The sequence below is a fragment of the Cyprinodon tularosa genome, unplaced genomic scaffold (genome assembly GCF_016077235.1).
Source record: "Cyprinodon tularosa strain WSP-4 unplaced genomic scaffold, ASM1607723v1 ctg526, whole genome shotgun sequence".
Taxonomy (NCBI): domain Eukaryota; kingdom Metazoa; phylum Chordata; class Actinopteri; order Cyprinodontiformes; family Cyprinodontidae; genus Cyprinodon; species Cyprinodon tularosa.
The window spans coordinates 161574-177967 of record NW_024039259.1 but is presented as its reverse complement, the minus strand read 5'-3'; the positions used below and the strand labels follow the sequence as shown (position 1 = coordinate 177967).

At 41.3% G+C, this 16394-nt stretch overlaps 1 protein-coding gene and 1 long non-coding RNA gene across 2 annotated transcripts in view; both read left to right on the top strand.

Annotated features, from left to right (window-relative positions):
• LOC119795874 overlaps positions 1 to 10031 on the top strand; it is a 40999-nt gene extending 30968 nt beyond the window's left edge. The window contains exons 10-11 of the mRNA XM_038304114.1: positions 7489 to 7585; positions 10025 to 10031. Coding sequence (XP_038160042.1) covers positions 7489 to 7585; positions 10025 to 10031 — 104 coding nt within the window. The remainder of the gene's footprint in view (positions 1 to 7488; positions 7586 to 10024) is intronic.
• Positions 10032 to 10262: 231 nt separating this feature from the next.
• Positions 10263 to 11186, top strand: LOC119795893. Its single transcript, XR_005282386.1, has 2 exons — positions 10263 to 10351; positions 11068 to 11186. It is a non-coding gene; the product is annotated as an uncharacterized LOC119795893 (long non-coding RNA).
• Positions 11187 to 16394: the final 5208 nt, after the last annotated feature.

The following is a 16394-nucleotide window of genomic DNA, read 5'->3' as shown; positions in this document are numbered from 1 at the left end:
TAAGATTTCAAACTGGTCAGTTTTTCCTACTGACCTGTTTGCAATGTTGAGCCAGTTCATAATTTAAAAGAATGATCTCAAAGTTCAGTTCACACAGATGAAAATGAAGTACCTCACGTTCATAGTTCAATTTTTCAAAAATTAACCAAGTTCACAAACCTATAAATGAGCTAGTTCAAGTTCATTTGGTAAATGAAGCCATAATCCGCCACAATAGAACTTCCTATTTCCCCCTTCAAATGTGTGATCATCATAATACATAGAAAGAAATGGAAAATACTGGATGCAGTGAAGGTATACTGGATGTGCAGTGAAGCCGTTATTTAGCTAAATTACACAGAACTTCATAAACATACAGGAACTGTCATGATTGGTTTAAGGCTAAACCCACATGCAGAACACAAACGGAGGCTGAGTAAAAGTTTAACAGAGTTTATTGAAAAAGGTTTTCACACAAAGACATGAACTGGTTCAGGTACTGGTCCGGGTTGGGTTCACTGATGTCTGCAGAAACGGACAGTTTGATTAGCCAGGCAGTCAGATGATTAATTGAGTCTTTAGATAATTCAGAGTCTACCTTGAAGAAGTCCAGGCTTTACTTGTGAGAGAGGGAACCGTTGGGTCCAGAGACTGTTGGTTCAGCAGAGTGCACAAGCAGCAGCAGCGTCTAGCTTCTGACTATGATTGGCAGACCTTGATCAGAGTTTCCAGCTCTTCTCTGAGAGCAGCATGAGAAATCCAGATTGGAATCTTCAGGTTTGGCTCACCAGGGCTGGCAGGCAGGTTAAGCTCATCCACAGCTTCAGACTTGAGACAGGTTTCCTGTGAGCAAAGACAGAGGAAGGTTAGAACCAGTTTTCTCACTTAGAGACAACTTAGATTCTTTCAGGTAACAGAGGCTCAGGTTCGCTAACCAAACTAAGGTCAACACTGCGGCGTTGAAGGAAGGTCTGGCAGCTGCTTATGTAGGGAAGGTCTCCTGATGAGCAGACGAGCTCCAGGTGTGCTGGAGGGCTCCAGCCCAGGAGACCCATGGCGCACTCTGCTGGAGAAAGGTGGTACATCTCCAGATCCCAACAGGAACATTCAGGATCTGCTGAAAAGATCTGGATAAAAATGGTTTCTTCCATTTGACATTCAGTAGCAGATATTTCCTAAGATAGCTTGGATGCTTTAACATGTGTCTCTTTAAGTTTAAGTGGACAACTCTGATGTACGGACATGCTTGTTCAGTCCCAGTGGGCACAGTTTGCACAAAAAGGTGAGTTTTTTCTGTCCAAGTCTTCCTCTGCTAAACTGGCACCAAAAATACCAGTAGATCAGTCTGAATAGAGCAGACTAGTACTAGCAGTAGAACAGTTGGTCTGTTATGCTGTACTGTAGTACTTTAATAAAGTTGTAACTCTGTGTTTCTGTTTCCAGGTTGGTGGAGATCCTGATGCTGTGACCTACAGCACAGTGAGAGACTGTTCCTCTTCTGCTGCAGCCTCTGAGAATCTCAACAACCTCTAAAGTGTCATAAGCTCCAATAACTGAAACAGCAAAGCAGACCTACTCTCTATAGTGGTAACATGGAAGTTTAGTAAAAGTTCATAAATTTTTTGACCAAATTAGCTCAAAATTTCTGCGTTCAGGGACTTAAAAAAAAACATGTTCATACTGAGGAACATTATGTTTGTTTTTAATTTATTCAAATATTACACAGATGGATTCTGGGTTTCACAGTAATCATCATCAAAGGTCTGTAAACAAAGGGTTTTCATAAAGCAAAGCAAGAAAAAATTGTGACAATAGTTAGTAATAAGCATAACTATAAATAAAACTGTTCAGTCATAGTCTTTATCATAAAGACAGCAACCTAATCTGATCACCTTTTATTATCCTGTAACAAACACAGAGCTGTTGAGATAAGTATTTAACACGCCAACATATTTCTCAGTAAATATATTTCTAGATGTACTTTTGACATGTCATTTTCACCAGATTTCTTTTTTTCCCACTTTTAATGGAGATGATGTTATGATGTAGTTTAGTACTTTATTCATTGCTTGCTTAATAGTTTGACATATTGTTTTATTTTATTTATTTTTTTAACTTCAGGTACATTAGGTTCTTTGTAAATCCTAAAACTGCTTATGAATATTTTAACCATTTTTTTTTAACATCCCATCATCTTAGACAGAACTTTCTTTTTACAAAACTTTAATTATATCATAAAAAAACACATTAATATAGAATGAATAACATAATGAAAGTTAAAGAGACAAAATGACCCACTCATTGTTTGGTATTTTCTTTATTCTCACATTTCTAGTGCCAGATAAAGCAAATAAACTCAGGTGACATGTTCATAATCTAAGATATGAGAGCGTTAAATAAATTAACTGCTTTCAAAGGCTACGTTCACACTGCAGGCCTTGATGCTCAATTCTGATTTTTTTTTTTGTGAAATCAATTTTTTTTTGCGTTGCCGTTCACATTTCCAAATATATGCGACTTGTATGTGATCTCAATTCCGATTTCCTGCATGCACAGTACAGGACCCAGTGATGTCACAAGCCAGCATGCTCAGTGTTTACAGAAGTAAACATGGGCGTAGTGCTGGAGCGCGTATAGCGATGTTTCCAAACCTTAAAACCTCAATCTTTTCAAGATTAATAAAAAAAATACTGCTCTCCACATTATCCTCCTCCATGGTTGTTGTTTTTCTTGCTGCTTCTGAGTAGCATGAAGCAGAATAGTGACCTATGTGGGGTATTAATAGCGTTCAGGTCGGATGAATGCGACCTGGCCATTCAGACACAGGTCACATTTGAAAAGATCGGATTCGTATCGGATTCAGGACCACAGAGCCAAGTGGCCTGGGTCACATTGGAAAAAAATCGAATCTGTGTTGTTCAGACAGCCATGAAAAGATCAGATCCAGGTCACATATGGGCCAAAAAAATCAGGTTTGGGTCACTTCAGGGTGCAGTGTGAACGTAGCCAAAGAAAAGCTAAAAAGTTAGGAATAGATTTATGTTTTGTTTAGTAATGAATTTCTGTTTCTTATATTTATATTGTTGCATGTTTAACAAATTGATGTTTGCATTTGACGGTAAACATGAAAAATTTCCCCGGGTTTGACTTATTAGTTAAAATTTATGCTCTTTAGACTATAATATCTACAAACTGTTTTTTTCTGTACTTTCAGATTTCATTTACAATTAAACATATATTGGTTATAATATCTAAAATGTGCTGCTGGTTCCTTCACAGAGTGAAATGAAGGGATTAGAAGATTATTCAGGTCAGCGCTATAGAGCTGTTTGTCATAGATCAGTTCCCACAGAGACGCTTTATTCCTTGACTCTGGATCTGATTTCTCAGTCTCTGACTCACCAATTGCGGGGTTAGATTTAAAACTGGCCAGTTTTTCCTACTGACCTGTGGGCAATGTTGAGCCAGTTCATAATTTAAAAGAATGATCTCAAAGTTCAGATCACACAGATGAAAATGAACTACTTCACACTCATGGTTCACTTTTTCAAAATTTAACCAATTTTACAAACCTATAAATGAGCTAGTTCAAGTTCATTTGGTAAATGAAACCATAATCCTCCACAATAGAACTTCATATTTTCCCCTTTAAATGTGTGATCATCATAATATATAGAAATAAATGGAAAATACTGGATGCAGTGAAGGTATACTGGATGTGCGTGAAGCCGTTATTTAGCTAAATTACACAGAACTTCAAAAACATACAGGAACATTCAGGATCGGCTGAAAAGATCCGGATCAAAATGGTTTCTTCCATTCGTCTTTTCGTAGCAGATATTTGCTAAGATAGCTTAGATGCTTTAACATGTTTCTCTTTAAGTTTAAGTGGACAACGCTGATGTCCGGACTTGTTCAGTCAGCTTGTTCAGTCCCAGTTGGCACAGTTTGCACAAAAAGGTGAGTTTTTTTCTGTCCAAGTCTTCCTCTGCTAAACTGGCACAAGAAATACCAGTAGATGTGTCTGAATGGAGCAGACTAGTACTAGCAGTAGAAATGCTGATCTGTTATGCTGTAATAAATGCCATAAAACCTGATGTTATCCAGTAAATAGTGTTGTCGTCAACTCAACGTGAACATGAGCTGTGTGTGTTGTCACTACCTGATCTACACCATCAGCTCATTTGGGCCATCAGATATACATCTTGGTCGCCCTTGGATTTACTTTGTTAAAAAGACCTAAATTACGTTTTTCCCTCCCTAAAATAGTAAGCATACTAAACTATAATGTCTGTAAAGGTTAACAATGTATTACCTGAGAAAATTATCCATCCATCCATCCATCTTCCTCCGCTTATCCGGGGTCGGGTCGCGGGGGCAGCAGCTTAAGAAGGGAGGCCCAGACTTCCCTCTCCCCAGCCACTTCTTCCAGCTCTTCAGGAGGAACCCCAAGGCGTTCCCAGGCCAGCCGAGAAACATAGTCTCTCCAGCGTGTCCTGGGTCTTCCCCGGGGCCTCCCCCCTGAGAAAATTAATTCATTTAAATTCTGTTTTATCACTCATCGGTGCCCGATCTGTGCTGGAAATGTGATCCTAGGCTACTTCCAGGACCTAACTTTTTTGTCTTTGGATTTAAATAAAAATCTATTGTTTTTGAATTTTCTTTTGTCCTTTCATGTTAACCTTATGGTATATATTGGTAATCTAAAGATAGAAACAATTGATATGCAGATAAACATGGTTTAATCTTATTTTGCGGACCTGCTCTGGACGTGTTTGATGATGACATCAGACAAGCTGTTTCACAAAGAAAATGTAAAAAGCATCAAATTGTCCCAGAAAAAAGTCGTATATACATATATTTAGAGATGTTGTGCAGCATTCTTTATTGTCTCAAAGAATAAATATAAGTAATTTAAGTACCATATGTATATCTGGGTGAATATCTGCTTGCACCTGCTGAAATGAACTGATGGTACACATCGGGTAGTGACACGTGTTGCTCATTATTCTGAGTGAACGTTGCTCTCGTTCACATTCATTCCTTCAAAGCTGGTCCGTTCGGTTCACTGTTCTCTAAAAATATGATCATATTTAGTGAACAGCGTTAATTGAATGCGTTGAAGCGCAACACTACCTGTTGGTTATTATATTACAGTAGTTGTCTAGCAGTAAACACAGGAGGAGATAGGTAAACAGGTGAAAGTTTTCCAGTTGGATAAATGCTTCTACTTCATTTAAGGATAGAAAATTAGAACTTAGGAGGTAAAACATTGAAAAATCAACATTATGAATAATTAAAACTTGTTTGGAGTAAAATAAGGGGTTAATATTTATGAACTTGTTCTCCTTCAGTATATGGCTCCATTCACACCTTTAAGCAACAAGAAACTGAAATGGTCTGATAACTTTTTCAGAGCGACGTGAATAAAGGTATCAACTCAGATTTTTAGGGCAGTGAGAACATGTGACTAACTTATGGAGGTATGGAGGCCTCAGTCCTCGATGCAGCTGAAACAACAGGGTTGAGTGTTTAATGCCCCCCACCCCCCCATGCATTTTCTCTCTTTGAACAATATCAATGAAGACCACTGGTGTCACAAACATAAAGACAAAAATAGTCACTGTTTACCATCATGTATTTCATAACCCTAAATTCTGATTTTTGAACAATGAAGTTTTTCCTAAAAATGTTTTCCTGAATGAGTTGAGAACAATAAGTGGCCAAGTTAGAGAGTGCATTGAAACATTTGAAATCGTTTAAAATGCATTTTTATTTCCTCATACTTTGACAGCTTAGTTTGCAGCACTGGGCTGGTCACACTCGGAAAGATTGACCCAAAACTGCAAAGTAAATCAAACAAACTGAGTTTAGAAAGCTGTTCTCTGGTAATAAGGAATGTCACAGTGGAGGATGCTGGTCGTTATCAATGCCAACAATACAAATCTGGAAACAAATCACATCCTCACATCCTGGTTCATGTGCAGTTCATGTGTCTGTTGTCCACAGTGAGTATTAATATGAAGTCATTTTTCTCCTTGTCACTGTTTTATTAATACTGTTGTTGTTGTTTTACTGCAGAATTAATATTTTGTCTGAAAAATATAAACTCATTTACAGCCACAATAAGTACAATGACTTATTCTGTATGTCTGGTGTGAAATGTCTCCTACTGTTTCCTCATCAGTAACTAAACAAAGGTACACAGATAAAGGGACATTAACTTGTTCTGTGAAGACATATGGACGGTGTGATTACAAAGTGAAGTGGCTGCATAGCTGTCCTGCTGGAGCTCCAGATGTGAAACACTGTGAGTCAAAACAGCCTGACTGCTCTGCTGCAGTTTGTTTTATTGAGCAGTCCTACATGCAGAGGTGTGTGTTTGGGTGTAACGTCACACACGGTGGAACCAGACAGCTCTTCAACTTCAACAATCCATCCTCTAAAATTAAATCATTTGAGAAAACTTGTTGCTTCAGGTTAATTACCTTACTCAAAATCTCTGATCTCATGAAATTTCTATTTTGCATGTAACTATTGTTGCAGCACATTAAATACTTGAACATATTAACTCTTTGGTCTTGTTAGTATCTTTGTCTGAAGTTGAAACAAAAGCTGAAACCACATGCAGCCCAACCAGAGAAATTGAAGAAAGAACAGAACCAGTTCCAACCACAACAGACTCCTCATCTAATGGAGGTAAAGATGCTGTGATACTGTCTTGTTGTTGCAGGTATTTTCATCTCACTCAACCTTTTTCTGTCATCTCAACCCTTACGTTGAAACAATAGCTGAGAGCCCACGCAGCCCAACCAGAAATATAGAAAAAAACAGGGAACCAGGTCCAACGCCAACAGACTCATCATCTAATGGAGGTAAAGATGCTGGGATGTTGTTTCATTGTTGTAGGTTTTTTTCTCGCCACTAAACCCTTAAACTTGTTTTAAGTGTTTATTGAAAATGATGGCAGCATTTGTAGAAATTCCCATGAAGACACCTCTGATATTTTTTTCAATATGTATTATGGAGCTTCAGATTAAGTTTAGAAAATAATCTCTAATCTTTGGCTCTGAAATATATCACAGCAACAACAAGCTTCATCAAATAATTCACCTGCTAGTATGTAATTCCCAAGTTCTGTCAATTCTATGAAACACTATTCAGAAAGCAATATATAAAGTGCTGATTGTTCTAAAATAAGCTCTCCTAATAACGATAACTGATAATGTTTTTTTCCCCGCATTTATTTAGAAATGTCTTAACCGAAAGAAAGCATCAGGTTGTGTTATTAGTGTGTTTCACATATTGCTTTTATTTTATATTTCAGACTTAAATACCATAAACAACGTAATGCAATATAAGACCAATTTTATTTAAAAAAAATAATATAATCATTTGATTTTGTAGAGAATATAATAACAAAATAAAGACAATTAAAAACATAGGTAAAGGAAAGCTGTTATTACTTAGACCTTCGACAAGAGAACAATATTCTTGTTTCTCTTTCAGGTTTATGGCGTATCATCATCGTCTCTGTGGGTTTAGCAGCACTTTCTATAACGGTTGTGAGCTTCAGCGTTTGGACCAGAACTAACCACAGGGATCAGTGCTGGGACCAATTCTCTTTACTTTATACATGCTCCCAATTGGTAGAATTATTAGACAGCATGGGATTAATTTCCACTGTTATGCTGATGATACCCAGCTATATCTGTCTATAAATCCAGATGAAGCTAACCCATTACATAGATTACAGGCATGTCTTGAAGACATAAAAACCTGGATGACTCTTAACTTTCTGCTTCTGAATGCAGATAAAACAGAAGTTATAGTCTTTGGACCAGAGTCTCTGAAAAAGAAACTGATTAGCCAGTCACTTCATTTGGATGGGATTAAACTGATTTCAGATAATAAAGTAAAAAATCTTGGTGTTATTTTTGATCAGGACCTGTCATTTAAATCCCATATCAAAGAGGTTTCTAGAATTTCCTTCTTTCATCTGAGGAACATTGCAAAAATTAGAAATATCCTGTCCAGGGGTGATGCTGAGAAACTAGTCCATGCATTTGTTACTTCAAGGCTGGACTATTGTAATTCTTTACTATCAGGAAGTCCACAAACTGTAGTTAAAAGCCTTCAGCTGATCCAAAATGCTGCAGCCAGGGTTCTGATGAAAATTAAAAAGAGAGATCATATCTCGCCTATCCTGGCTTCTCTTCATTGGCTTCCTGTTAAATCAAGAATAGAATTTAAAATCCTCCTTCTCACATATAAAGCCTTAAATGGCCAAGCACCATCTTATATCAGAGATCTGATTGTTCCTTATGTTCCTAACAGAGCACTTCGCTCTCAATCTGCAGGTTTACTAGTGGTTCCTAGAATTTCTAAAAGTAGAATGGGAGGCAGATCTTTTAGTTATCAGGCTCCTCTCCTGTGGAACCAACTACCAGTTTTAGTCCGTGAGGCAGACACCCTGTCTACTTTTAAGGCTAGGCTTAAAACTTTCCTTTTTGATAAAGCTTATAGTTAGGGTGGCTCAGGTTATCCTGAGCTATCTCTATAGTTATGCTGCTATAGGCTTAGACTTTTGGAGGACATAGGGACCCCCATTTCATCATTCTGCTTCATTCTCTCTCTGTTCTCCTATTCTGCAGAATCTGTTAGTTCAATCTCTAACCTTCTGCTCTCTCTGCTTTTCCTCAGAGTAGCTTTGCCTCGTCTGTTCCTGTTTGGCTGTGACGTCATCCTGGAAAGAAACATCAGCTGTGCTGCTTCCATCAACACCCTTGTTTATAGATGTTGGAGATCGGCCTGTTTTCCAGTGTGGTCCTGTTTCTCTGGCCGTGACTGAGTGGATGATCTTCGTCCTCTGGCATGGGAGCTGCCTTGGAGCTCGTCTGCCTGGCTGTGTGTTTCCTGGACGGGGCCGCCTTTTACAGCTGCTTTTTGTATCTCTGTTTCTGTCTCCTTGAACCCCAGTCGGCCTCGGCAGATGGCCGCTCACACTGAGCCTGGTTCTGCTGGAGGTTTCTTCCTGTTAAAAGGGAGTTTTTCCTCTCCACTGTCGCTACAAGCATGCTTAGTGTGGGGGATTGTATTTGAGTCAATGAGTCAATGCAATCAACTGGTTTTCCTTAGATAGAAAACTTTGTACCAATTTGACTGTATGATCTGGTTGAACTGTAAAGTGCCTTGAGATGACATGTGTTGTGAATATGGCGCTATATAAATAAACTGAATTGAATTGAATTAAAGGTAATATAGAAAGAAATGGAGCAGATTTATAATCTCAATTTACTTTTGAATGATTATAGAGTTGGTGTAAATCTCAGAATATTAATTACTGTGCAGAAAAAGTTGGTTTATTGTGTTTATTCTGTTACTGATGTAAAGTTAGGGATATTATTGTCACTATTTGCATTTTTAAACTAAATTTTTACCAACCTATCTCATTATTGCCAACAAAAAAAGCTCTACAGTCAAGGCTTAGCCTGATCTATTTTGATTATTTGATATTTAAGATTCTCTGTGAAAAGAGAAATTATGTTGTCATTGATGAAAAATATCTGCCCAGAATAATGGTAATAGTGGATAAAATGAGGTGAAAAGTTGTTTGCAACAACAACCTGACTGAGGTTATCAAGCAGCCTCCCAGTGAGAGAAACACTTTGCAGGAGCAGCTCTATAGGCTGTCACTTCCACCTCTCAGGTGCTTCTAGATCTTTACCAACTGAACCCAAAGCTGCAGGAAGGAAAAGACAAACATGCAACAAGATCAGAGTCCTATTTGACTAAAACAAGATTCTGATGCATGAGCCTGGCTTTATCTCCTATTCTGGGATTTTTTTTAATTCAGCTTTTGTGAAAAAGGCCTCTGAGCTACCAGAATATCACGTGTCTAAGGCTCTGGATTACCTTTAAGAGTTACTTAGTTTGACATGTTGAATAGTGATTCAGTGATTGCATTAAATGCTGCTGAATTATTTTCTTTTTTAGGTTTCTAAAAGACGTGATGTTGGTTTTTCTATTTTTAATCTTCCTTAAGAGGATAAAGAAGATGACGATGGAGAGAACTATGAAAACATCTGAGGACTCTTTAGTTTGACCAAATATACACAGCCTTGGCTTTAGATTTATATAGATTTGTGTTTGGAAAAGTTTAAAGCAGAATATATTTCACTTCAACATGGAGAAAAGCAAATATCACCTTAAAGTATCACAAAGCAGAAAAAGTATTAATGTTTGTTTAATTGTGTGGCATTACAGAATCAATATATCTGATATTTGAATGACGTTTGAAAACTAAATCTGTTTAAGTAAATATGCTAAATGCTTTTAAGTGTAAAGCTGAGATGAGCTTAGAGGTTGTTTGGTTGTGTTGGGATCTGGAGATGTACCACCTTTCTCCAGCAGAGTGCGCTGTGGGTCTGCTGGGCTGGAGCCCTACAGCACACCTGGAGCTCATCTGCTCATCAGGAGACCCTCCCTACATAAGCAGCAACCAGACCTTCCTTCGACGCCGCAGTGTTGACCTTAGTTTGGTTAGCAACCTGAGCCTCTGTTACCTGAAAGAATCTAAGTTGTCTCTAAGTAAGAAACTTGGTTCTAACCTTCCTCTGTCTTTGCTCACAGGAAACCTGTCTCAAGCCTGAAGCTCTGGGTGAGCTTAACCTGCCTTCCAGCCCTGGTGAGCCAAACCTGAAGATTCCTATTTGGATTTCCCCATCTGCTCTCTATGAAGAGCTGGAAACTGTAATCAAGGTCTGCCATTCAAAGTCAGAAGCTAGACGCTGCAGCTGCTTGTGTACTCTGCTGAACCAACAGTCTCTGGACCCAACGGTTCCCTCTCTCACAAGAGAAGCCTGGACCCCGTCAAGGTAGAATCAGAATTATCTAAAGGACTCTTTAATCATCTGCCTGCCCAGCTAATCAAACTATAATCTCTGCAGACTTCAGTGAACCCAACCCGGACCTGTTCCAGATCCAGTTCATGTTTTTGTGTCAACATCTTTAATAAACTCTGTTAAACTTTTACCCAGCCTCCGTTGTGTTCTGCATGTGGGTTTGATATAAAACCAGTCATGACAGGTTGATGACGTCATTGTGTGGCTGAAGCATCACAACAGGCTGCCTGGTTTAGCAAAGAGGAGTTTTTGTCTAATTATTCTGTTTTATTATGGCTCAAAATATTTTAGCTCTTGATGTGTGTAGAGTAACTTGAAGAATCTTTAGGAATCATTTCCTCATTTTTGACCATTTTGCTTTTCAATCTACTTCCTTTAGTCTGCATGATCTGTTTTTTTTTATCTCTCTTCTTAAAGATGTTCTGTTTTTATAATTCATTGTGTAAAAACTGTAATGCTCATGTGTAGTTAAATTAGTTTCCGTCTACAAATGTGTTATTATATGGCTGTAGCCTCAAATAAACTAAGTTAATGTCTGTTAATGTCACCCATCAATGTGTTAACCATGTATATTTCTCTGTTCATTGTGGGTTAAAACCTCCAGAGCTCTGCTGCTGCTGTTCACCACATTCTCACCAATGACTTCCTCTTCAGTTCATAGAAAAACTGGAAACCAGCAAGTTTTAAAAGTAAAATACAATCTTACCAGTGTGACTGATCTATCAAATTAGACATTTGATCTGCTGCTCTTCATCAACACAGATCAGATCTCCTGGATTTATCTGAATAATCGTCCAAGTTTCTGAAACATCTAAACAAAAGAAGTGCATTTCTCACATTTATCTAAAGTAAAAATATTCACACACTGATCTACTTCCTCTTTTGTGGCCTTCTTGCATGTCACTGTCTGTAACGTCCTTTAATCAGGCTGAACAAAAAGCTCTCACAATGTTTAAGTTTATATTTTTTACTACAGCTCTTTTCTTGAAATGTTCTTGTTAAAAGAATTACAAGTCATAGTTGTAACTAATAGATGTTTTTACCACATAAAGCAGCGAGTCGCCCATCAGTCAGAGTGAGGAAGTGGTGAGTCTCAGGAAGTAGAAGCTACATGTGTGTTCAGCAGGCAGTCAGACAGTTCTGAGGGTGAGAGCAACAGACGCACGATGGCTCAACTCAGATGGATTCAAGGGTTTTTATTCATGAACCTGCAGCTCACAGGTAGGAAGACTGTATAGAGCTATGATAGATCTACTTTATTCAATGTCTGTGCTCAGATTAAATATTTCTGGTTCTGTTTTATCTTCTAACAGTCACTAAATGGATCTTCAGTGCTTCAGGAAGCAGAGCATTGGCCTATATTGGATGAGTACGGATTCAAGAGTTATTAGCTGCTGTAAGATATCAATCCACCGCTTCCTTAGTAGATCCAATGATCTATTTATTTACTGGATTGCCGAAAGGCGTTAAGCTTTACATGGTGCTATGAAGTCACGAGCCGCCATATTGTTACTCCCTAGTAAGACCGGTCGAGATGTAAACAATATATGCACTACAGTATCGAACAAAAATTATGTTCTCATCTTCAGGGGGGTAAAGTCATCACTTTTTTACACATGCTGTTTCATAGCATCAGTAGATTACTGTCATTTAAGGCAGCGATTCCCAAATGGGGAAAACTCGTACCCCTGTTGGTCCGTGAGTGTATTGCAATGGGTACATGAAAATACTTTATTTGTTAGGTAATAGAAAAATAGGGGTGGGATCTATTTTGTTTTGTGAAGAACCAATAGAAAAAAAAGAAGCTTTGATAAACTAAAAAGTAAATTTTCTTATATGTTTGAGTTCACCTTCAGATTTGAAGCACATTAAAACCAAGCAGAAGGACAGACTGGAAATAGACAACATCCTGGGATCAGCTGTTTTTCACACTGACCTATTGGAGCTGATCAAAGAAAACTCAGGTGTCTTGATGAAAGCAAAGTAAAACTAATTAAGTCAAGTTAAACGTATTTTATAATCAGTTTTGGTATGTTCCACTTTTATACAGTCATCAATATTTTTGACTGAGAGGGGAACTCATGATAAGACAAAGTGCCCAAAGGCGAACACAAGTCAAAATAAGTTGGGAAACACTGATCTAGGGTAAGAAATAGGCACACCACATTGCATATTCAGTATGAGGTCCATGAAGACTATAAATCATGTAATATAACATATTATGCACATCATCGCGAAAAAATGAGTGTGTTAATAGAGCATAATAATACTGTTAGATATTAAAAATTGTAGAGGCTCTAGACTGTTAGTTGTAATAAATTTAGTAAGCCTCTAGATGGTGATAAATCTTACACACTGTCATTTTAAGTGTCATGATTGGCTAATGGACTTAACCCACATGCAGAACACCAAACTGGAGACAGAGGAAAATTTAACAATGTTTATTATGGAGGAAAAACACAGAGTAATAAGGACTGGTTCTGGTACAGGTCCGGGACTGGTTTCACAGATATCTGAAGGGATGAGAGTTTAGTTAGCCAGGCAGTTAGATGGTTTGACGAGTGAGTAAGTTCTGAATGTACCTTGAAGAGGTTCTGACAGATCCTTGAGATGGGGAACCGGTTGGGTCCAGAGATTGTGGAAGTAGCAGAGAGCTCAGCAGCAGCAGCGTCTAGCTTCTGGTTAGAGAGACTCTGACGTGGGCTTGGTTCCTAGCTCTTCCCTGAGAGCCGAGGGAGGAATCCAGACTGAGATCTTCAGGTTTAGCTTCCTAGCTCTTCCCTGAGAGCTGAAGGAGGAATTCAGACTAAGACCTTCAAGTTTGGCTTCCTTGGGCAGGCAGGCAGGTTTCCAGGTAAAGCTCATCCAGAGCTTCAGACTTCGGTCAGGTTTTCTGTGAGTAAAGAAGACAGAGGCAAGTTAGAATCTAGTTCCTCTCTAGAGTCTACTGTGATTCACTATGTTTACAGAGGCTTAGGTTTGCTAACCAAACTTGGTCAACACTGCAGCATCGAAGGAAGGTCTGACTGCTGCTTATGTAGGAAAGTCTCCTGATGAGTTGATGAGCTTCAGGTGTGCTGGAGGCTCCAGCCCAGGAGACCCACAGCGCTCTCTGCTGGAGACAGGTGGTAGATCTCCAGATCCCAACAGTAACCCCAGACCTTAACAAAAAACATAACAGAAGAGGATCCTCGGCGCCCTCTGGTGGGCAAGCCTCAGGATCCCAACAGAGCCCCCCCCCTCAAGGGCGGATTCCAGACGCCCTCAGAACAGTCCATGAAAAAAAAAAAAAAAAAAAACACCCAGGGCGGGCGGAGGGGGCACTAGGGCAAGGAGGGCCAGAAACAACAAAAACAGAGTCCAAAAAACAACCCACCCAGGGTGGGCAGAGGGGGAAACAGGCCAGGAGGGCAAAAAACACAAACTTAGTCCAGAACAAAAAACAATCCACTTAAGGTGGACGTAAGCAACAAAAGTCTCTGATAGTTAATAATATAAAGTCTCAGGTGGCCGGCCGTGGGACCGGCAACGAGGCAGAGTCTAAGGTGGCCGGCAGTGGGACCGGCAGCGAGGCAGAGTCTCAGGTGGCCGGCCGTGGGACCGAAGACGTGACAGAGGTTCTGGAGGCCGGCCGAGGATCTGGCAGCGGAGCAGAGTCTTGGGTGGCCGGCTGGGGGACCGAAGGCGCCGCTGACGCTCTGGAGGTCGGCAGCGGGGCCGGAGGCGACGCAGCTTCTTAGGAGGATGATGCCCCACTTTCAGTAGGTAGCCCCAAGGGGTACCCCGTCCCCTCTTCAGCGGCTCTGGAACAGGCTCTGAGGTGGCCGCCGACTGCGGCTCTGTAACAGGCTCTGAGGTGGCCGCCGACTGCGGCTCAGGAACAGGCTCTGTGAAGACCGCCGACTGCAGCTCCTGGACTTGAACAGAGGAGCCCGCCGATTGCGGCTCTGGAACAGGCTCTGAGGTGGCCGCCGACTGCGGCTCAGGAACAGGCTCTGTGAAGACCGCCGACTGCGGCTCCTGGACTTGAACAGAGGAGCCCGCCGACTGCGGCTCCGGGTCAGGAACAGAGGAGCCCGCCGACTGCGGCTCCGGGTCAGGAACAGAGGAGCCTGCCGATTGCGGCTCCGGGTCAGGAACAGAGGAGCCCGCCGATTGCGGCTCCGGGTCAGGAACAGAGGAGCCCGCCGATTGCGGCTCCGGGTCAGGAACAGAGGAGCCCGCCGATTGTGGCTCCGGGTCAGGAACAGAGGAGCCCGCCGATTGCGGCTCCGAGTCAGGAACAGAGGAGCCCGCCGATTGCGTCTCCACCTCAGGAACAGAGGAGACCACCGATTGTGGCTCCATCTCAGGAACAGAGGGGACCATCGACTGTGGCTCCACCTCAGGAACAGAGGTTACCACCGACTGTGGCTCCACCTCAGGAACAGAGGTTACCACCGACTGTGGTTCCACATCAGGAACAAAGGGGACCACCGACTGTGGCTCCACCTAGGGAACAGAGGAGACCACCGACTGTGGTTCCACATCATGAACAGAGGAGACCACCGACTGTGGCTCCAACTCCAGCAAGGGAGAAACCGCCCGTGGCGGCAAAGGTTCGGTCTCTGAAGAGGCTGGTGATGCTCGCAGAGGACTCTTGGCGGTCAGGGACACCTGCAGAAAAGTCCAGGGAGGCGTAAAATCACATACCTCTTTAAGATTCTGCTCGGGGGTCTCTGGACGGCACAGAGCTAACTCAGGGGTCTCTGGACGGCACAGAGCTAACTCAGGGGTCTCTGGACGGCACAGAGCTAACTCAGGGGTCTCTGGACGGCACAGAGCTAACTCAGGGGTCTCTGGACGGCACAGAGCTAACTCAGGGGTCTCTGGACGGCACAGAGCTAACTCAGAGGTCTCTAGATGGCACAGAGCTAATTCAGGGGTCTTTAGACGGCTCAGAACCGGCTCGGGAGTCTCTAGACTGCTCGGAGCTGGTTCAGGGGTCTCTAAACGGCACGGAGTTGACTCAAGGGTTTCAAAATGGCATGGAGCTGACTCAGGAGTTTCGAAGTGGCACAGAACTGACTCAAGATGGCTCACAGCTGGCTCAGGGGTCTCTAGACGGCTCAGAGCTGGTTCAGGGGTCTCTAGACGGCTCAGAGCTGGCTTACGGCGCCGCCGTCTCTTAAGTGGGGGTTCGTTAAGAGCAGGGCTAATAGGTTCAGAGACTGACTGAGAGAAAAGGCTAACTGGTGTGCAATAGGGTTCAGGTGCTGGTTTAGCTGAAATGCTAACAGTCATAGGAGTTGAATTAGTTGGTTTGATTTTTAAGCCTCTTCACGGATGGTGCTAGCTGGCAGTCATGTAAGTGATGGCTGAACTGGACTGAACTGTGCAGAAGGGGACTGAACGGGGCTGTAAAGAGCTTTACTGGACTGGACTAAACTGAACTGGACTGGGCAGATCTGGACTGGGCTGAGTTTTAGTGGACTCAGAAAAGGCTAGAGAGAAATCCTCTAAAAATGCTCA